Source organism: Mercenaria mercenaria, chromosome 8 (genome assembly GCF_021730395.1).
Source record: "Mercenaria mercenaria strain notata chromosome 8, MADL_Memer_1, whole genome shotgun sequence".
Classification (NCBI taxonomy): domain Eukaryota; kingdom Metazoa; phylum Mollusca; class Bivalvia; order Venerida; family Veneridae; genus Mercenaria; species Mercenaria mercenaria.
This window is the reverse complement of record NC_069368.1, coordinates 83,222,613-83,247,038: the sequence shown is the minus strand read 5'-3', so window position 1 is coordinate 83,247,038 and position 24,426 is coordinate 83,222,613. Positions and strand designations below refer to the sequence as shown.

Below are 24,426 nucleotides of genomic sequence, written 5' to 3'. Positions count from 1 at the left end.
TTTCTGGCACGGGAATCCTATCAAATACGCTCGGTCTACTATCTATTCTGTAAATCAAATGACAATGGGCGATCTGTACGACAAAACAGTAGAAAAAAGAAAGTACATGGAAAATGAAGGCTATACTTACAGAGGGAATCAGACTTTGACAAACTGTTAAAAGAAGACCAACATATGAAAACTTTTGTAGACCAGCTGGATAAAGTTACACCTTTAGAACCACGCGATGCCTTTTATGGAGGGCGCACAGAGGCATACACCATGTATAAAGAAGCTACAGTTGACGAGAATATCAAATATTATGATGTTACCTCCCTGTACCCCTATATCATCAAAACTGGTAAAATACCATTAGGACACCCTAACATCATCACAGATGGCTTCACTTCATTGAACGATTACAAAGGCCTAATGAAGTGAAAAGTATTACCTCCAAGGAACCTTTTTCATCCTGTGCTACCTTGTAGAAACCACAACAGGCTCCTGTTTCACCTCTGTAAAACCTGTACAGAGACTAAATATCAGGGTAAATGTAATCATACGAATGAGGAACGTTCGTTCATTGGCACCTTTGTTACAGACGAAATAAAAACGGCTGTACGAAAAGGGTACACAATTGTGAAAATCTACGAAGTTTGGCACTTTGACAAACTATCACAATATGATCCAATTACAAAGACCGGTGGTTTATTTACAGAATACGTCAAGAAATTTCTAAAAATAAAGCAGGAAGCTAGTGCGGATGGCCAAAGTGGTGTCAAACAGAAGAAGATAAACGAAAATATATAAACATGTACCACCAAATAGAAGGAATTCTTCTTGACTACAACAAGATTAAGAAAAATCCAGGAATGCGTGCCTTAGCAAAGCTTATGCTAAACTCTTTCTGGGGAAAGTTTGGACAAAGATCAAATATGGATCAAGTGGACTATGTTACCGAACCAAGTATTTACTTCGATAAGCTAACATCGGACAGGAAGATGTAACTACGGTAAACAATGTATCTAACGAAATGGTTGAAATGCGCTGGAAGTATGCAGGTGATTTCGAAGATTCAAATACAAAAACGAATGTCGTTGTAGCGGCTTACACAACGGCTCAAGCTCGCTTAAAGCTTTATTCCTATTTAGACAGTCTGGGTAATAGGGCTTTGTACGCAGACACTGACTCAGTGATATTTACAACAAAGGATGGTGAGCAGACACCTGTTCTAGATGATTATCTCGGTGGCCTGACAGATGAGGTGCCAAACAACAAAATTCAAACTTTCATGACAGGCGGTGCAAAACATTACGCATACAAGCTACAAAAACCTGACGAGAATGCAAATTATACACACTGCAAGATAAGAGGCATTACCTTAAATTGCAAAAACTTGTTAAATGTGAACTTTGAACTGTTAAAGAAATTTGTGACAAAAACGCCATTGGGTAAAGTATCAGTTGTAGATGCAAACAAAATCTTAAGAGCAAGAGATACTGCCCAACTAGTAACTGTATCAGAAAGGAAAGAATATCAAATAGTGTTTGATAAGAGTGTGATTAGAGAAAATTACGTTTCCTATCCATATGGGTTTTAGCATTGTTTAACAATGTGAGAACAGCTATAGAATACTAATGGCAGTCATTTTGTAAATACTATTGAACTTTAAGCTAATACTAAAGTGTTCTGTAGATTGATGCAAAATAAACATAATATATGTGTATAAACAAATAAAACATAGTATAAACACTTTTGTTGTTATATATTTAAAGGTACTTTAGTATTGTTTATGTACAAAAGGATAATACAAAATGTACATGCATCTAGTACAATTCTCATCTAAAAAGATAAATATAATAAAAATTGATAACGTAAGTCAAAACGAACCTGCATATACTACTGTTTTTAAGATGTATGGTAATAAGAGAATATGGCTTTACTCCATATTTTAGTATGCCTAATAGATCGATTTAACGCAATAGTAACTTGAACATGTAAACTTCTCGACATACAAAATGAAATAAGTGTATATCTTGACGTGCATGGACGAGTCTGAAAACTCCCTCCCAGCCCGATTGCATCATTTATATAGGATATAGAAGGGGTCAACGAGTGCATTGATCTATAGTGGCCCGGTTCACTACTCTCACCCATATACAATTAGTTGCATAAAATAATACAGTACATTTAAAAATACACTAATTGTTTATAATGGCCATTCTTTAAAGAATTAGAAGAGACTATTGGTAATGTACATCACTGGCATATACATAAGACCTGTAATTTACACACATTGCTGATAAAATGATTAATGTGTGAATCCATTGTTAACATAAAAAGAAAAAAAAAATACTATTTAAAACTTAAATATATAATAAAAATTATTATGATAATTCCTAATTTACCAGAAGGTGGATAACATTACCACATGTCTTCGGTTAGTTTTACTTTTGTACAATGAAGTCACGCATCTACAGTATAAGTTTATAGAGTGACGTTTACAAATATGATCTGTTCAAATGATTGCTACCCCTTGCCGACGGGGCAATATGAAATACCAGCTGTATCACCATGCAGAGGGCTACGACTCCCCTGAAAATGGAATCACCCGTCTGCCGTGGGTGTCGGCCTGTAAGCCGGAAAAGAGGTTCCTGGACGTTGAAGTGCCCCACGGCACCTTTGAGAGGCGATGTGTGTATGTTTTTATGTGTGCACCCCTCTTTTAAGGTTGGGGGTGCCAATAAACATCACAGACCTGTTGACGTTTTTGGCGGTCGTATTGGCCCGATGCGATCAATTGGCTTGTCTTGCCTAGCTCTAGGAAATCTCACTCTTACGCTAATATCTTCTGTTGTGTCATACTGCATCTAAATCCTTAAATTTTAAGATTGTATCAACAATATTTTACCAAAAAACGTTATACAAAATCAAACGTTACTTCATCCTTCTGTCACATTTTACTGCGTTCGACAATCTTCACATTACTTTCGCGTAGAATTAGTTCAAGTTTTTCATTTGCAAACTGTATATTAAATAGCCGATGACTCTAAGGAAGCATGTGTATATTTTTTAAAGATTGGTTGACATGTGAATTGATCCTAAGTTTAACTCACTGTTTTGGTGTACTATTTTTGTTCATGCGATTTTAACATTATACCATTAACATTAAGACTTTCTTAGTATAATCGTTTATTATGTTACTATATCTTTATAAACTCATGTGTAATAGTGATTGAAATAGACATTTAACCAATAAAAATGTTCCATATAACGAAAAACAAAACAACAAATTAATAATATGAAACATTGAAATAAAAATATCATTTCATGTATTGATTATGTTACTAAGGGGCTCCGAATGTTTGTAATATAATATTTGAAACAGGAACATAATACTCAAATGTTATCACTCTGGTGATTTTTATAATCAGGAATAAAAATTACATCCTTTTTCAAATATTCCTTTAACACATAGTAATGATCTTTGCATTAGTTACCCGCTGAGTATAAATGGTCAGTCTTTTGCCTCTGCCCTATTATGAACTTCATACTAGATAAGGGACCCAGATTCTGGATTCTGATATTTTACTCTTAGTCTTATATGTATAACTTCATATCTAAAGTGACAAGTTGTGAACGTCCTAACGCTTTGTTCCCATGTACCGTTTAATTTACTGCTTATATGTTCATATCAATTACAAAAGCAATTTGTCACTTGTTAATTCCGAGCAGAACATAAGCTACTAATATCTCTATCTTTTCTCGAAAAGAATAAAATTGTTGTGTTAACTCAAAAACTAGCTCTCTTGTAGCCATTTATAATTTGAAAGCAGACACTTGTGATAAAATGTTATTTAATTATTGAAGTGTGACAAAGATATGTTCAGAACATTTCAACTACAGCCTCAGCCACAACACACTGATATATTTGTGCGAAGGGTAAAACTGTTTTTTATTTCTTTAAAACTATCTTTAAATGAATTCTACTGACTTGAAATGTATAGTTTTAAACTGGAATCAATATAAATGTCTGGAGATGTTAACACGTCACCAGATGTTTTGGTGTTACACCTACGCAAACTTTACACTTAGGTTCTGCTTTGCAGTAAAGCACTAAACATTCAACGCATTTCCCCCAGGTACTAAATATAACTATAGAAACATCACTTCTTACAAAAATAAGATTCCATAACCAGCAAAAACATGAACATTCACATACCGCACTAATACGTTCATATTTTTGTTATTTTAGTTTTAATTGAGCTGCTAACATGTAACATGTATTCACTACACATTTGAAAAACACTGTATTTGATGCCCGATTCTGGTGTGATAGATGAAAGTTACTTAACTGTATATACTTTCTCTAGAGCAGAGACATTATCCGATAGAATCAGATAACCGATTTCTATTAGTACGCTGTTATTATTAGATTTTTTAAAACATTTTAATTGAACTCAATTTTTCTAGATTGTTTGATACCGATGTAATTCTTTCTGACATTCTGGTGTTCTTGACAGAATCATGTGTACAGTAATCAATATGTTGGTAGTTTATTATGAGCCGCAGTCTGGTAAATTGTAGTTTAAGACAAGTATACACATACAATTCCTGAGGAAATAGTTATAAAGCCTAGGTACACTTTTTTGAATTTAATTAATTGTTCGATAAACGTTGTAAAAACCTAATTATCATGTGTATCAATATTGTAATCTGAAATTTTCTCATAGTATTGCTCTTATTTTCAACGAGAAAACTACAAAAAATGTAGTTTCATATTTCACGTTACTCTAGGTTTTATAATATATATAATAAAAATTATAAAGTTGATTTTAGCCTGTCTGAGAGCTACACTTAATTATATATTATTTATACCTGATTGATATCTCAACATTTTCACGACAAAGACATTCAAAAGCGTTTTACATACAAAAGCTGTCACTCAAGGCGCCAAATTCATCCTGTACCAATACACCCAAGGTGAGATCTGACCAGAGGAACACAACCATGGAAAGACCATTGAACATAGTTAGATATAGGCATGTACGGCTAACTTAGTCTTACTTTGTTAAAATAGACGGTTTGGTGTTAGATGTGTAAGACCGATACACGCAACATCTTCTTTCGTGAGAAGAACCAGTACTGGCCTTTTAGTTAGGAGGGAGACGCTCAAAATAAGCTAACCCACTTCAACCTCCGGACATTTGGTTGCAAGTCAAGCATGTTACAAAGTTCTTTACAGATTTTATTACCAAAAGAACACAATGGGTCAATTATGACTAAAATCGGTAAGTTATTTAAAATCGTGACTCTCTTTTGCTTGCAATTTGCCAGAATGTTTGCCCTTTTTAAATTAAAAATTGATATTCCTTGCTTATATTTTCGTTTAGGTCTTGAATACTATAGCTTTGGAAGTTTCTACTTTTTTCATCTTTAATTCGCGAGTTTTCTTCAATATTTCCCGACGTCAAGTACTTGCGGTGTTCTTATTATAAGTTATTCTGGTCCACAATACTTTTTAGAGGATGACTCCACCACATTCAGACCATCAAAATATATCTGTAAGAAAAATATCTGATAGTTAAGTCCATTCTTTCCTTTGCCAGTGTCTTTCTTACTGAAATAAAGTACTAGTACACAAATGTATCCTGTGTGATGTAGCAATGCAGCAATGTAGCAATTGCAGACATGAACTAATTTTAAAAGTAGCTAATGCAATAATTCATGCTACAATGTTTTCGGTCCATTTAACATAACAGTAAAATTGAAAACCGCTATTTATACCAATGCGCACGGATATTTAAAGTTTATCACTGTTACTTCTTGTTGTCTTATTTTCCACTACTTGTTTCCAAGATAGAATCGTCTTCGAGCACGATAATCATCATTAAAACATTGTCATGACGTCACTCCTTTTTAAAAAAGGAACCGGGCAAAGAATGGGCAGGAAATGCTAAAGTGCAATATTTTGAAAGCATTGGTCAATTTCGTTGTACGTTTACTAGTATTCTTATATAGAATGAAAAGATATGTTTTGTTTATTCGTTGGCAAAGATAAAATGAAGTTTATCATTGTTTTTGTTTTAATTTAAAGTAATGTATGCATATGAAAAAGAATTTAATACATTAATAAAATTACTTTATAGACTCGTGTTTAATGTTAAAACAGTACTACATTAAACGACAAAACCAAATGAGAACAAATTAATATTAATTATTGGGTTTGTTACTGATCCTCTACAGAAATATGTAGGGTCAGTATGCTTCATAGAGGGCGAGGCGAAGCCGAGTTTTCTATAAAGCATACTGACCCTACATATTTCCGTAGAGGGTCAGTAACAAACCCAATAATTAAATTGTTTTATCGACCACTTGATTACTTCTCGAAAGGTCTCTGAAGGTGGTAGAATGTTCCTTTTGAATTTTTTTAAATAATAATGCTAATTTTATGGTCAACATCACGCAATTTTGAATTGCAATTCTCATGTAGAGTCACCCACTGACCCTCTATTGAAATATAGAGAACAACCGCGTGACACTACTCAACCAATAAAAGGGCTAGAATCTGGTGGGAGATAAAACAACGTAAATTATATGTTTATTGAAGATTGGTGTTATCTATTTTTCAAATTCTCATTCTTGTTTTTCTTTCCAATTCGCGAATGATATTACATAGAGTATTTGAATATTCTGACGTAAAGTTAAACTTACATTGCATTCATAACAGTTGCAGTTTCTTAATACAGACGTGTACGAAATTCAATAGTTTAAGCCATTAATTCCAGTTACAAACACGAGTTTCGGTGTTCGCGCTATATTTGGAAATACATGGCCGTAAAGATTTTGAATGATATTTTTGATAATGAATTGTCAACTCTAAAATATAAAAGATGATAAAGAAGAGGCACTTACGGGGAAAAAATGCTCCTTTTGTTCTAAATAATGTATTATTATTTTTTAACTTGACATAACAAAGACGATGACAACTTTATATTGATTGCTAAACCTTAATGAATGATACTATCTAATCGTGTCTTACGCTGATCAAAGAAGAAGAAATATTCCTACTTAAAATGAAAAAAACAATTTGCAAGCCGAATGTTAATTATGTATGTTTAAACAATGAGACATTCTGTAATTTCTATAACAATAGGAACAAGTTCAGAATTTCTGAGTTTAACCGAACTTAAAGAAGAATATAGACCAATAGATTATTAGATACTAATTTAAAAGCCATTCAAATGCATAACTTTGCGTACATCACTAACGAACTATTCGATACTTTGTATATACCATTACAGGTAAGATTAAAAACAATAAGAATTTCTCTACCGTTCTACGGAGAAATAGCTCATATCGGTTCAGCATGACGTTCAAAGATGCTAAGAAACCAAAATGAAAAGTAACTTTAAAAAAGTGAAATAACATCTAACACTTACCTTTTTGCAGCGTAATATGCAAACTTACTATTGTGTTGTTTATTGATTTGCTAAATGTTCAGAAAGTGTTTTCTCACTACATAACTGTAATATCTTGTTGTTTGTATCTTTAATATAAGCATTAGGATATTACTTGTTATTTTTAGACTGCTCTACCTTTAGAATATCAAAGCTGAAAAAAGACTAACAACAAATATTTCATAAAACAACAAACTGATTTTATTGCATTTGATTTGAATTTAAGTGCCTATATGAAGAACGATGAAACTAAATTTTCAATACACTCAGTAACGGAATCGATTAAACTCGTTAAAAGAAAAGAACACATTTCCACTGCCTTTAAGTCAATCATTGATGCCGACGATCCCATAACTTTCAATTACGTCGCCTTTCTGTTGTCAGTACGTTATATATATATATGGATTATGGGCTGGTCTAGAATTTCTGCATCTATCAGGCATCTATGCACGGTGGAGCGACTGATTCGTTGCTGGATATATCACCTTGGTTCCCGGACAATCCGTATTGCTGTCTGCAGTCGCGTATTTAGGTTTTGAGTCTATTGCATTAAACACATTTCTTCATAAGTTACACAATAACATATGAGGTGTGACAGTAGGCGTTCAACCAGATGTAAAATTCAATGTGAAAACAAAAACATCTAACTCTGCTTGGCTACGTTTTCTCAGAAATCGTCTGATTTTATAGAAATGTTCATAGTCATAAAACATTTCTACTCATTCCCCCTGTTCAGAAAAATATAAAATGACGTTTTCTTATTTTCAGTAAAACATCAGACAATTAATATGCTATTTTACCATTACATTTGGCTAGTAAAACAATTTGCTACACTTACGGAACTTTAAAATTGTATGATTATATGGATCATGAAAACATCAATGTTGAAAACAAATCAACTGGTTCAAATATGTCATTATCATGCACCCGTTGTTTATTGTATAATATATTGATCCAAATCAACTTCAGTTTAAAAAATGAGGTAACTCGTACATTGATTCATGTCCATATATATATATCAGAAACTCCGAACAGTCATAATTACTCGTTATTATTATTTGTTACTACTCGTTTCATTTGATTTTATCTAAAACTTTAAACCGTTTTCATTGCCAAAGTTATATAGTACTTTATGTGAAAATAAAAATTGTTATTCATGTATGGATGGCTAGATCGCTGTTTCCCAATATAAGGCGCGAAAAGTTTAATCCGTTTAATACATCTGGGTGTATATACACGGTGGTAAAGTTCGGGCATGTAAAATTCAGTTTAGCAATTAGCTTGTTGTGATATTTAGTTACAGCATTTTTCGTGCATATTGAGTTTAACCTTTTGGGCTCAGACTTTTGTAGGATATTTAACATATTGCTAAACTGTCGCCTTAAACGCAAATTTGTTCTGTGATTGGTTGATATAGTTGGATCATTATGATAAGCGCGAAAACATTGCCCTACAATATCAAGACTAGAGAAATCGAACCACCATTTACACTATGACTACGCGATGTTCGCCGTCGGTGTTACTCCATCAATCCGATACTGGCCACATTTGTAAATGTTTACACCAAAATATGAACGTTATTGAAACCTATACCTATTACTTATTGTCATAAGCCATTCAAACAAAAGAGATAAGCAATACAAAAATTTTAAAAAGGAAACAGAACAACTATTTCAATCGTGCAAAAGTACGATTCATATCAATATGTATTTCTATATATGCTTCAGAGAGAGGATTAGAATACGCACGCTTCATTATGTTATTATGAGCATGTGACTGTTTAAGTTTGTCGATGCCTAAACAGCATTGCAAAACAATTACTAGACTGCATATATTTAGGAGTGGTAGTCACCTACCTGTTACAAATGAATCGTTTGCTCGAACGCGCCTGAAAGCCTTCGAAAACGTAATGGCTATTTGTATTGTATTTCTGTTTAGTATTGAACAGCGCGGCAAATACGACGTAAACACCATATTATATTACCAATTATAGCAAATTACAGTTTCATTTCAACAGCGATATGATGAAAAACTGAGATTTGTCAATAACCATTGCCAAACAATAATCAAATGAACCAGAAAAAAGTTAACAGATGATAAAATGGTTTCCCTCTTAATCGATCTTCATACCCTAGGAAGCAAAGCACTTCGATTGTATTCGTTTTTTTAATAATATGCTGCTTTGATTGAAATACAACGTTGACATATCTGGTTGAAATCTAGACCCATCAGAAAACCGTAAGTTCCAATTACTGGAAATGTTTTTTACCGGCGTCCAGTCATGTGGATGAAAACAGCATGAGTAAATTGTGCGGCAGCCTGTTATGTACCATGTGATCATTACACTACATCAAAATAAACGTTTTATTGTAAAATTACCTATAGAATACAGTAGGCGTCGTTTTAATCATTCCATATTTTGATTTTTCTATTTCCAGTGAAGAATTATTTTTGTTATACCTTAGAATCTTGCTTTTGTTAATAAAAATACTGGTACAGTAATTTAATACACTCTGTGACAAATTATTGTCAAATGGAATTTCACTTGAATGTAAATACTATTTATAAACATTGTAGAATTCTGAGTCATAGAAGTTTTCAAAAGGTGTTTGTTAAGATTATAAAAAGTTTAACCCTTACCATGCTAAATTGATATAATGAACTTGTCCCAGTTTCAATTTAAACAGTACCATTCACTGTTACAAGGGGTATTTACTAAATAGATACTAACTGAATGGCGAACAGTGCAGATCTTGATAAGACTGCACAGATGTGCAGGCTGATCATGGTCTACACTGGACGCAAAGGCAGAAATAGCCGTGTCCAACATGATAAGGGTTAAAAGAGGTTAAACTCAACAAAATAAAATAAATAAATGGATTAACTACAATTCGATTTTTCCTTTACAATTTACAGCCAATATCTCTTATGAATTCTATTTCCATTAAATCAGATTCTAATCCGGGGAAACAATAGCACTTTAAGATATAACAAAATATTTCTATTGTTTTTACCTAATGTATCTTACAGACGCTTTGGATATAATGTCCATAGAGCAAATATAAATTTCTAACCATATTTGTGCAGTATTTTGCTTGATTAATGCAGGTATTCACTTATAAGCTTAATATACCTTTTAAAAATGAATATAATCTTATCGTACTAGTATATTTTTAGGCCCGAACTATTTTTAAGAGAAACAGTTAATATATATTTCTTGTCCATCTGTCTCATGCCAATGTGTAAATTGCATATCTTGAAAGGAAAATGACTTGGGGCAAAACATATATCAAGTCAGCACATAAATAATAAAATCTGTAAAAAAGATCCTTTGGAAGCCAAGAAGAATAATAGGAGACTCGGTTTGATTGAGTTTGTTCATGAGAGGTAATGAAATGTGCAACACCTCTCACGCCCCTAGCACCAACTTAAGCGGAATTCTATTAATCATATGTTGAATTGACTCCATGATCCTAAAAGACCAAAATATGAAATATCACTCTTTGTTTTGATTTTTGAAATATGCATCTTTAAACTAAATACGATAAGTCAAGGAATATATTGTAATACTCAGAGATCTAAAAACCATAAAATTATCTCATTAAGCACACAACTTTGTCTTCTTCAATTTTATACACTGCAATATTGTTTTCATAGTGATAAAAATGACTGATTGATTGAGTTATTTAATTTGTTGGGTTTAACGTCGCACCGACACAATTATTGGTCATATGGCGACTTTCCAGCTTTGATGTATTATTTCATCACGAGCGGGCTCCTGGGTAGAACCACCGACTTTCCGTAAGCCAGCTGGATGCGGGCACCTGGGTAGAACCACCGACTTTCCGTAAGCACCTGGGTAGAACCACCGACTTTCCGTAAGCCAGCTGGATGCGGGTACCTGGGTAGAACCACCGACTTTCCATAAGCCAGCTGGATGGCTTCCTCGCATAACGAATCCAACGCCCCGAGTGAGGCTCGAACCCACATCGATGAGGGGCAAGTGATCTGAAATCAGCGACCTTAACCACTCGGCCACGGAGGCCCCTGATAAAATTGAAGTCAGTTTAGTATAGACGAACATTATCCTGGTGTAGGTTTACATTTATTTTACGTATAAAAATATCTCAAAGTTGGGTATAGTCGAGCTACTGCTTGTATCAACATCTTCATTTCGTCTCACAACTGGGTCAACTATATAAAAGCTTAGATTAACTATAACTTTAGAATCATCCTTAACAAATGTAAGTCTGGAAGATGTTTTAAAAATTCTTTATATCTTTTTCTCTATTCGTTATACTTAATTTCTTCACCGTCTGTGTTTTGTCGGTTTAAAATTAGTTCTTGAGATGTATAGGCTTAGATTCAATTTAATTAAGTAGATACGAAGAACATTTATTCACAAGACTTGGAGAGAATGATTTGATTACTATTACATCCCATCTATCAAAGTAAAGCAAACCTATACACGTGAATTGTCAACGTCGCCTGTGTATTTACAGCTTATGCACCTTAGCTCCATTTAATCGATATCGACCATTTTCTGCTATCACACCCGTAATCACACCCCTAATGTCAGTACTGTCTTGGATACAATGTCGGTCCTCTTGAACTTTTTTAACCTAGCGGAAAACTGTTCTAAACGTGAATACAGAACTATCGTGGATACGACACAGTTCAGAAAATAAGCTCAGAAAATATCTCTTTTACAAATACCCGTAAAGATCTAAGACCTGTTACCATTTTTCTTTCATTAAAGCATTGAAATACATCCGCTGTAAATGTATAACGTGGTCATTTGTTACTGGATTAAATCGATATTTCACAGATAGTGTTGAGTAAACATCCGTTAAAGCCCATGTTGTAAAATCGTTACATGTCAAGCAGTTTAATTCTTATATATGTATTTTAAAAGCTATAAACAAAACTTACACGAAGAAAATGAATACATTCTATCGTATATAGATTGTGCATTCGATTAAAGTTAACACATACTGTATTTTGATGGTTTGTTTTTTAAATGTAAGACATTTGAACCGTGAACAAAACTCAGAGAAATTTAAAAAGTGAAAACATAAATCAACATGATTTATGCATCATGTAATGCTTTTTCTTTTTCATACTGTATGCAAAGATATATAATTATGTATCTCGAATTCTTATTTTGACGTGTGATCAACGTTTTTCTCAGCGATGCTGATTGAAATCTTTGATAGTCAAATCAATCTCTTTTCACTTTCATATCTTTTTTTTTATACCATTTCCCAAGTAAAGCGTTTGCCAAATAATTAAGTCGTTTTTTTATTTGTATCAGTCCAAGATATATTACAAACGCACTATACTGTAATATGAATTCGGTTTAAGGATCAGTGCGTCATTTAAGTAATTTCTCATTATTTCGATATCGAACGACTATTTTAGAAGACAACTGATACAATATAAGACCCTTGAATGGAAACACAATTCGCAGACATGACATATATCACCAACAACAGTTAATGGAAAACAGCATGTGCTTAACCAAACATTTAACTGTATCTATGGCAATAGATGCATTTGTTAACGAAACATAAGCATATTCCACGGAAATACGGCTTTTTCAATTTATTTCTGTATGTAAAATTATACACTTTCGGTAATTGCACGATCACGAAAACATTAATGTATTTTTAACGAACTCAAAGGATGAGCAAAGGATGCGCAGCAAATTTCTTGAAACACATTAAGTATTACAATACCAATGAACTTGTGGTTCAGTTTGAAAGTTTCAGTGAATAATAGAAATATGTTTGTACCGCTGTTCCAGCTAACCGATGTCTACTAGATAATCCTTGTTTTCCGCTTCTTCCATCCGGTGTATCAAAGTTAGGCCAGGAACACCTTTGATGTGGGTATATAATAAAATTTGATCACTCAATAGTCAATTTCAGCAGCTTAGACATTCAAACACATGTTACATCAATTTGCTTTTAATATATTAAAACATTAGATGCATTACATCCTTATATATAACAATATGTGAAATTGCTGTTTCATCATACAACTGGGAGATCTAAATTCAAACATATTGTAGGCAAGAAACTAAACTCGGCTTTATTTATGCAGTGGGAACCATTATGGCACAGTTAATGCGTCTTGGCGTCATCAGAAATATAGCCGTCAATAAACATTTCAGTGCACAAACATATACACGTCTAGAATTTGATTCCATGAAATACAAAGACTCGTGGTTTACACTTTTATCTTCAGTGGTTCCTTTGCATGAACAGCAATATCTTTAAACAAGGACAACACTCAACAGAAAGAAAAACTATCAACCTACTGGTATATCATTTTCATAGATGTATATTTATATGCATTAATAAAAAGAAACGTTATAAAACACCACTCGAAATATCAAGGATATTGTTTTCGGTCATATAGGTAATGAGGATAAATCATACTATAATGGACTCAGTGCTGTAATTATTTGAGGTCATTATTGGATCATAGAGTCCATTTAATCTATCTGTGTAAGTTATAACAACTCAGATCGGTGCTAAGGGTTGGCACATTTCGTTACATCTCGTGAACGGACTCAGTTTAACCGAGTCGGCAATAACTTGCTTCGTTGCATTCTATGATTTCAAAGGATCCTATCATTGATGTTATTTTCTACTTAGGACCTTTGAGATCGTTCTTTCGCACCAAGCTCCTTTTACATTTTTCAATGTCCCCTTTCTATGCCCCGAAGAGATTTTGAAATGATTGTAAATTTAAAAGCAACATGGTAATGTAAATGCAATAGAAAATTATATATGTCACGTTACATTGTATGTACACTGATGAGCCGATAGGCGAAGCTAGTTTGTATTTTTATAATTAAATACTGTTGGAAAGGCATTTTATAATTAAATACTGTTGGAAAGGCATGTGAAGTCATTTTATTTATTTGATTTATAGACTTCCATCTTGTGCCGAGTCTTTTCATTGTCAAGTTTATATATATATATATAATATTGAAAATCTAACTTATTTGATAAAAGACACTGTGTCTGTAATCATTCGTTCTCCACATCTGATAATTCATGTGGGGAAGTTGGCAGTTACTTGCGGAGAACAGGTTTGTACTGGTACAGAATCCAGGAACACTGGTTAGGTTAACTGCCCGCCGTTACATGACGACTGAAATACTGTTGAAAAACGGCGTTTAACCCAAAACAAACAAACAAACAAATACAATTACTCCGTATAAAGCCATATATGGTTTGTTAAAGGCTGACAAAAAGTTCGTGCTAGAATATTGTATTCTTAACAGATAATAATTATCCTTACCGTTGAATTCTGCCAGACCCTGCATTACTCTCGAACTCCCTTGCTCTTCCTTCTGCAATTCCTTTTCACAAAATTCTAACAAATGGACAAATATGATCTGATATCACACGATATTGGGTGATGAACTTATCTCCTCACTTGGGGGATCCATGCAAATGTTTTTATAATGTAATGGCTGACTCAATGCCTTTGTAATATGTATTAGTTCACAGTTCACTGAATTCAGTTAAAGTGTTCACCGTCTAAATATTATGATTAGGTAACTAATTATAATATCCCTAACTTAAATACCTTTTAAATGTTGACCATTTGGAACATTGTAATTTCGTGCAATATGATGCTATTTCCAGGCGTATGTTATGTACGATAATGTTGTATTTATTATATAATAAAAAAGAAATAAAAACTAAGTTAGTATATTAATCTTCTTAAAGAAAATTTTGAACAGGTAAGATTTTACTTCTTACTTTTTTTCAAAAATCATTTGTAGCAGCATTTTACTATTGACTTGAAATAAAACTGTTAATAATATGCGTGACATTACAGAACAGCCATTACTTCTTAACTTTATACTTTCATTGCTCTTTCAATCCTAGTAAACACATCAAACGTCTAGTTCAACTTATGTGAGCAAATTCTTAATTCTATCTATACATCACCATGGATGCTGTCAAAAAAGGTATATTGAATTCTTTTATTTGTTTGTTTCAGCAAATTTATTTAGTGACAATATTTTATTTACAAAGATTCTCTAATTACGTCCTGGTTTTATGTCTATCTTAATTACATTCAATTTATTATTTTCCAAAGTTATCACAGCCTTATAGTACATTAAATTGTATTGGTGTTGAGGATAACCGGCATCGCCAGAGCGGATGCCGTTGTGTATTAGTTCAAATCAGCTCTCTAAAATAATTTGTAATTAGGGAAATAATTTTGAACTAAATGATAAATCAATAACTAATTATTTTCTAAATGCCGTCTTAAATCCAGTCAGTACTATTTTATTAAGAGAAGTTGGTTTCACACAGTCGGTGATGCTTTATTTGTCTGGTCGAGAATTTTCAGATGCAAAATGCAAATTTCAAGCAATAGTTAAATAAATAAATAAAAGTTAAGGGTTGATTTCCCGGAAGCACAGAGTGCCCCAAACACAACCAGATAGCCATGCATCGTAAAGCAGGCCCGCAACAAAAAGAAACTGTAGCGGAAAAATATAGCAGACGGGTTGCTGCAAACATCCAAAAACAAGAACATGAACTTCATAAAAATATCTTGATATTACAGACATTATACAGCATTAGTACAATTTAAATGAACAATTTAAGGCCCTACCTAAATTGTTGTATTTTTTTAATTTTATCTGTTACTTTATACAAGCTAAGTTAGGTATTGTGCATACTGAAACATTACATTACTTGGAAACACCCATTTCTTGCCCTAATAAACATCACTGTGAATCTATAACTGAAACAAACAATGTAGATATTATGTTTCTCAATGTGTCTGTGAAAATAATTACTAAGGCACATAGGGTACAATTGTGGTATGTTAAAATAAAGTACTGAAAGCATTCACTTTACATGTTAAATGAGAGTAGTTCGTAACTAGTTAGGTACCGGGTGGTTTAGTGGTAACACGCTTGACTGTAAATTCAGAGGTCCAGGTTCAACTCTCGGTCCAGGCGGCACAGGGACAGGGTATTCCTGAAACGGTCACTTGAGTGTTTCAAACACTTAAGAAAGAGGACTTTGTGTGTATAGATGCTCTACAGCCGGCATGTTAGATAACCAATTAGTCTATTAATCACAAAGAGCTAAGACAGACATGCTTACATCGAAAAACTCTCTCTGATTTTTTCTGGCGATACGTCTAGCTTCATCTCTTGGTTGTTTACTCTGATTTAATATTTTGGGGCACACCGACACAAGACTAACTAGATACATGCACTGAACATAGCACACAGATATCCATACTAAGCGACCTGAGGCCTGTAAATAATGGAACTTCGACAAATTTTGTACTTAGTTATATGCATATCCTTCTATGATATTAAAGTTATAGATGAGACAAGAAATATGACATTAACTCTTTGACAACCAAAATTTAATGTGATATTGACCTTTTATCAAAACGTGTTAGTCTTGCACTTAATATATTGTATTATTACGGCGAATGCGCGTGCTAATTTATTTGAATTTCTCTGAATATTCATTCATGTGAATAAAACTACCAAAGTTAAAGACCAAACAACAAACATTAAACACAATTTTTAGCCTCTAAGTGTAACCTTGACCTTTGACCTAGATGTCTATGTCTTACCCTCAACACATCATCTAGTAATGGTGAAAGTGTGTACCAAGTAAAATGAATATCAATCCATTCATGCAGTTGTCTATTTATTTTGAAAATGTGTGCCAAGTAAAATGAATATCAATCCATTCATGCAGTTGTCTGTTTATTTTAAAAGTGTGTGCCAAGTAAAATGAATATCAATCCATTCATGCAGTTGTCTATTTATTTTGAAAGTGTGTACCAAGTAAAATGAATATCAATCCATTCATGCAGTTGTCTATTTATTTTGAAAGTGTGTACCAAGTAAAATGAGTATCAATCCATTCATGCAGTTGTCTATTTATTTTGAAAGTGTGTACCAAGTAAAATGAGTACCAATCCATTCATACAGTTGTCTATTTATTTTGAAAGTGTGTACCAAGTAAAATGAATATCAATCCATTCATGCAGTTGTCTGTTTATTTTAAAAGTGTGTACCAAGTAAAATGAATATCAATCCATTCATGCAGTTGTCTATTTATTTTGGAAGTGTGTACCAAGTAAAATGAGTATCAATCCATTCATGCAGTTGTCTATTTATTTTGAAAGTGTGTACCAAGTAAAATGAGTATCAATCCATTCATGCAGTTGTCTATTTATTTTGAAAGTGTGTACCAAGTAAAATGAGTATCAATCCATTCATACAGTTGTCTATTTATTTTGAAAGTGTGTACCAAGTAAAATGAATATCAATCCATTCATGCAGTTGTCTATTTATTTTGAAAGTGTGTGCCAAGTAAAATGAGTATCAATCCATTCATGCAGTTGTCTGTTTATTTTAAAAGTGTGTGCTAAGTTACTTGAATGCCCATCTATTCATTTTATTATTTTATTTATTTTAAGTCTCGCCATTTACAAACATATAAAATACACAGACATAAAAGTATGTATAAACAGTAAAACATGTGAATGGCCATTCAACGTGAATTATACGAGACTGTATATTCTTCAATACTATTCTAATATTATAAAATTGTTTCTGTAAAAGGTATATGATTTTATTGCTCTGTCACATACCAGATCATAACATTATAGTTCTCTTATTACGACTTAATGCAAATGTAATCTACAGAGGCTGCTCTTCCAGAGGATCACACCCATAGCAAACAACCCCAACCACCAGGTGAGTAGCCCGAGGCATAACAAGTGCTGGTTGATGGTAGCGTGCTCGACTTTTCTCAATGCTTGACTCTGAATTAGAGTTTTGCCAGAAAAAAACTTTAACATTTTATTTCTTGTTAAATTTTAAATTAACAGGGTCATAACTCTGTCCAAATTCAAACCAGAGTTGTGGGAATTGTTTCCCCAAGTGTAGACTTTGATAGTAAATAAATATTCAATGTTTCAAGTCAATAGCTTTGATAGTAACAGAGATATCTAACCCTATCAAAAACTTTAACCAAAAAATTCTAAGTTACAAAGGGGCTTAACTCTGTCAAAATTCAAATCAGCTATTATGGGGATTGTTTTCCCTGGTGTAGACTTTAATAATAAATCACTATTCATACAAAAATTATAGACCAGACACAAACAAATGATGTAAATTTCTTACTTCCAAATGCGTCAGGGAAAAAGTGAGAAATGGACTTTTCTTCAACTTCTATTTTCTTGATTGTGACATTGACCTTGAAGGTAAGGGTATGGTTCTTAAACAATGCCAAGTTATTTGAAAGTCTATGCTTGCATAAAAAGTTATAGATCGGAAGTACTTGACCTTAGTGTGACCTTAAACTTTTAGCTAGCAGTGATTCGTTGGGCAGTTTTTACGGTCGAACAGAGTCTGTTTCCCCTAGCCAAAAATAGCTATATTTGCCCCTAAAACTCTAATTTTACCTAAAGAAGGTTGGAACTGGACGAAAACGTTCCATAATAAATATAGTGAATAATTTTACGGAAGTTTATATATTTTCCTACTCCATTTTTAAAATTTACGACGGGTAACTGATAATTCTGTCACGCTCACTGTGTAAACTTCTCATCGGGTGTTCAAACGTAAATTAGCATCTGTTCCTGCAAATCGGAACCGTTCGTTTCAGATTCGGAATTTTCCAAATTTTGCGTTCATAGCGCTATATTTTCCCCTACAGAAAGTCACAGATTGTTTTGAAAAATCAAAAAGAAATCACTGGTTATGGACCTGGGTGTTACACGTTAAAGTTCATCTTATTATACAGGTAACTTGCAGAATCCTAGAGATACAGGAAACATTTTTAGTTGCATCATACGATGATGCAATCGTAAGGAATTAGTTTCAATCTCTCCCTTTGGTCTGATCATCCTGTATGTATCTGCACTTGTAGCGGATTTTCTCGCCCGTGAGTGGCCGCATTTGTCTGAACTTTGTAGCGGAATGTGTTGCCCGTGAGTGGCCGCGTTTGTCTGAACTTTGTAGCGGAATGTGTTGCCCGTGAGTGGCCGCGTTTGTCTGAACTTTGTAGGGGAATGTGTTGCCCGTGAGTGGCCGCGTTTGTCTGAAATTTGTAGCGGAATGTGTTGCCCGTGAGTGGCCGCGTTTGTCTGAACTTTGTAGCGGAATGTGTTGTCCGTGAGTGGCCGCGTTTGTCTGAACTCGTTTATAAGCCTGTTTGTCATGAAGATTGTACTTTATAAATGTATAATATTTTACTGTATACTGCAGCTGTATTGAAATACTCATCGTAATCAAATAATCCCACAATTCAAAATATGAAAAGTGCACACACAACTTAATCCTAAGGAAAACCGTCTATATAAATTTTAACTTTATAGTAGTATGCAGCTTGATATATTACGTAATCATTAAACAGACATTTTAACTATTTCTCTGTCGCATTGCTAATTAGCAAACGCCTTTCTGACAGTAATTTTGTTTGTAACATTATTTCATACATTAGATTACAAAGTGCGGTAGACGTATATAAAGCAGATCTTTATCATAATTTTCTTTTAGTAACAAAATTGATAGAACCAATCCTGAATTTATGAATTGATATCGATGATATATTTTTGTTGGATATTTTGATACATCTTTCCGCTAATTGTCGGTAATTTCTCGCTTAATGTTCATTCCTATCGTATCCTTATATCCTAGAGCTGCCATTATCCTTATATCCTAGAGCTGCCATTATCCTTATATCATAGAGCTGCCATTATCCTTATATCCTAGAGCTGCCATTATCCTTATACCCTAGAGCTGCCATTATCCTTATATCCTAGACCTGCCATTATCCTTATATCCTAGAGCTGCCATTATCCAGCATGTCATTAGTTTTACGAGTTCAAGGGATATCCGATACTGCTATATCACTGCTATTTGTTGGTAATTCAAATAATGAGTAAGTAATGGATTGTTTTGGTTGGGTCGTACAAGTTAACTTAGTAATAGTTTATTATGTGGATATTTTGATATTGCTATTAATTATCTAAATGCGATTCCACAAAACATATTAAAAATTGTGTACAATATTATGCTACAATGTTTGACTACGTACGTGGGCAAATCACAATAAATATTTACTATATCTTTATTTATCAAGTTTCCCGTTCATAAAGTAGGGAAAAACGTAGTGGTTGACTTCTCAAACGGGAATTTTCCTTTACTGGGCACACAGAGAGGAAAATCATTTTACTAATAAATACCATCATATGCGTACATTTAAAATAACGGCAACATCACTTTCATACTAAAGATAAAATATTAAAACGAAATTGTGGGCACTTGAAATAATTCCAAGCCTCCAAATTCGGTTTTTAAAAGATCTAGCACAAGGTTCTTTCTTTTTTTTATACGCCGAATATGTTTAAAATATTCTGAACTTTTGTAAAATCTGGTTTTAATCAAATTTGGCATTGTAGAAAAAACATTGTTCTGCACGTACTTTAGTGTATAGAATCTAGATGTAACAGACTTATTTCATTTTTGTTTTACTTTCGAAACAAAAATTCAAATCGTGAGGTTTGTCGTCTATAGAACAGATATGTCGTTACGGGATCAAATTTCCTTTGTACTACGTGCGATGTGTGCTGAAGGTTATCTGATATTATTTTTACTAAAAGCTGAATTGTCGTTTTTGAAATAAGTTTCATTCGAACATAATATTATACATTCCCATTTTTGTATAATTATATAGGGGGCAATAAATGTTAGTATATGACAATACTTTATTTATCGAGAATAAGCGGGGCTCTCTATGGATATGATGCCATGTGCTGAACATGTAGGTCGGAGAGAAACTAGTGATGTTTGTTCATATATAATTATGTTAATAATTTTAGCTTGTCTGATTAAAAAGTCTACTATATGTTGTTATATGATTATCGACGTTGGCATTCGCATCGATTGTTGTTTAGGCCCACGTTTTTTCTTGAAAGCTTTGAAGAGCTATAGCTTTGATACTTTGTTCATCTGCATTAGATGAGTAAGTACGTGAGTCAAAATGATGGTATTTTCTGTACTTGAAAAATTTAAGTTCTTGGCAAGTTGCTTCGATGTTTTTATTTAGGTCTGCTATTCTTAAATACTCTTATATAAGAGTTGAAACTTTGAAACTTTGTAATTTGCTAACTATCATTAGATAAGTAAATATATATGTAAAGATAACAAGAACCAGGAATTTTCTCTAACACTTGTCAGAATTTAAATTCTCTGCAACCTTCCTTTCGACACAATAAAAATGACACTTTTGCAATAGTTTTCAAATTTCTGACAAAAGTATCATCTTTATCAAGACTGACTGAGAGGATGTACGATGCCGATATAAATCTTCATTGTTCGGCTGCTTCAGTAGTGCAGTTCTTCAGAGTTTCAGACATTTCTTTCGGAAAATATAAAGAAATTACGTGAAGCTTGAATAAAATAATGACGCGTGCCTAAACATATATTTTGATAGTTTTGTTAATTGCACAATTACACTAGTGATTCACTTGCTTAGAAAATGATATGTAATTGTAATTACACATGAAGTTGCAATTGCAATTTTGGATAAGAATGAAACGGGACATTGGGATGTATAATAATGTGTTTGATCGGCTGTATAATCTTGTGTATAAGTTTGTGTCGCGTAACCTTCAGGAGGCAAAGAAATGACCCATTACAGTTCAGAATCAAATGAATAGACTCGAGATCTCATTGCCGAAAATAAACACATTTCATTATTGCTAATTATATTGAGGCGTCACAATATTTTAAACATTAACCACACTACATACTGGTTGGCGACCCAGAATTTCGGACGACCCAGAAAATCGAACAGTCGCGTAAACGCTTATTTTGGCGTAATTTTTTATCATTTCTTGACAAGTACATAGATGTCTGCATTATGTGCAACATCGTCTGCAATAATTGCAAATCAGTAAGTTAAACTTTCAAAAATGGAATATTTAATTTTTTTTCACGAAATGTTGTGACAGCTCTCGCTGGGGGAAGCTGCATGTGCTTTCAGTGCGCATGCGCATACATGTTTTGAGGCCCCAACATTATTCCAGGGGAACTCATCTACAATCTGATAAATAAAGACGAGAAAATTGCATGCTATAAAACAAATGTCAATGTTTTCCCATTAATACCACGAGTTAAATGCATTTAAACCAAATTGTTTTACCTAAAATTTTTGTGTCGTATGTAGGCCAGCTGGATTTTTAAACTCTCAACAGCATCAAACATCTACACTTGAATGTAAACAAGGTAAACAATACTAAAATGTCTTTTCAACATTAAAACCATGATTCTGCCAGACAGAAGTGATGAAAATTAGTATTTTCCTACTGTCCGATTTCTGGGTCCTGCAACACGCTGAAAACGTTAAATTTACGTACCCTCTTTCTGGCCTCAGTGACGTGTTCAGTTTATTTCTATATACAAACAAATTTGTGTTGAGGGACAACGAAGAACTGAACTTGATTCAAGTATCATTTCATGGATCTTGAATTAAAAATGAAAATATGACAGATGAAAAGGTTGTAAAATTGTCCGAATCTGGGTCGGCAACCAGTATACACAAATCTAATTAATCACCAGTAAGGTAGCTCAAAAGATTTTCTTACGATTCGAAAGTTAAATAGTAATTGAGTCATTAAAAGTTATTTCATATTGGCCTGGCTATTTGTCCTCTTGCAATCGTATTTGTCATACTTGAAAAACAGTCCTAAATGTGGTAACAAAACTATGAAACTTTGATAAAATTTCATTCATATAAACTTTTTACATGCTTTTTGGCGAAACATGTGTGAGATATTGCGCAAGTATTTACTCCATTACATTGCATGTACATTTCATTATTTCTGAAAACAAGTTGCTTTATTCCAGTACAAATGTTGCAGCTATGCTCCGAGGTTCAATGCATTTGTTAACCTTCCATGAACTCAATTCTCAGCAGAAACAGGTGCTTATGACACTTAATTAAAATGATAATTTCGTCTTGTTTTCTGAAGTCATCTACTTCGTCAACTGTCAATAACTGATAGTCGCTCTATTTTTAGGATGACCTGATCAATATACACTTAAAGGAGTTCCGAAATCTTTCAAGGAAATGGAACATGTCTTCGTTTTGCAAAAACATAATTAAACACATTTTTATGCAAACTGTTGAAATACTGAAATTATCAGTGAAATCTATTTCTATTTCACTCACTGATCCAGAAGTTATTTTTTTCAGAAAATGATTATCTCCCTTGAAACATGTTTTAATTGCTCCATTTGATGCCTTTGTCGTCTGGAACACTCTGTTATAATGGAACACGAATGTATTTTAACTAACTGAATGCAACTATGTCTGATGAAGAATAACTTTTCAAAAATGCAGCAGCAATTTTAATATGGTAAAGTACGGCTATACTAAACTTCAAGCCGTACACGAGTGATGTACAGCCAAACAAAATGAACGAACTCAATCAAACCGAGTCTGCTATTATGTTGCTTCGTTCCGATCTATCCTATTTTCGCGGCTTTCTTTGATTCACTTCGTTTACGTGATGCAACTCCTAGAATATTACATTCCCGACATTTCTATTACATGTATTATAAGATATAAAATTGCAGTTTGATTAATCAAGGCATTTTGGTAATTTCTCAGCTGTTTACTTTTTCACATACGCCAAAAAACGGACAAAGCAAGATTGCGGTGCGAAGTTAACGGACTGTTTGTTTTGTCTCTGTCTCGACAAACTGTTTAATTATACTGTCTCACTCACTGTTTACATTGGTCGCTATCTATTAACCATGAATGCAGTTTTTGTTTCTTAAAAACAAAATGACGCCATGTTGATAACACAGACCGCATCACGAACATTCGGTATCACTGTGCATAAGTAACAGAAGCATAGTGTTAAATGGTAGTCTATATAATCCTAATTTTGACACGGA

General features: G+C 33.3%; 1 protein-coding gene across 1 annotated transcript in view; it reads left to right on the top strand.

Annotated features, from left to right (window-relative positions):
* The first annotated feature begins 2,531 nt into the window (after window positions 1-2,531).
* The window catches only part of LOC123523246 (keratin, type II cytoskeletal 1-like), a 54,698-nt gene continuing 32,803 nt past the window's right edge, over window positions 2,532-24,426 (top strand). Inside the window, exon 1 of the mRNA XM_053549211.1 lies at window positions 2,532-2,677. Coding sequence (XP_053405186.1) covers window positions 2,532-2,677 — 146 coding nt within the window. The remainder of the gene's footprint in view (window positions 2,678-24,426) is intronic.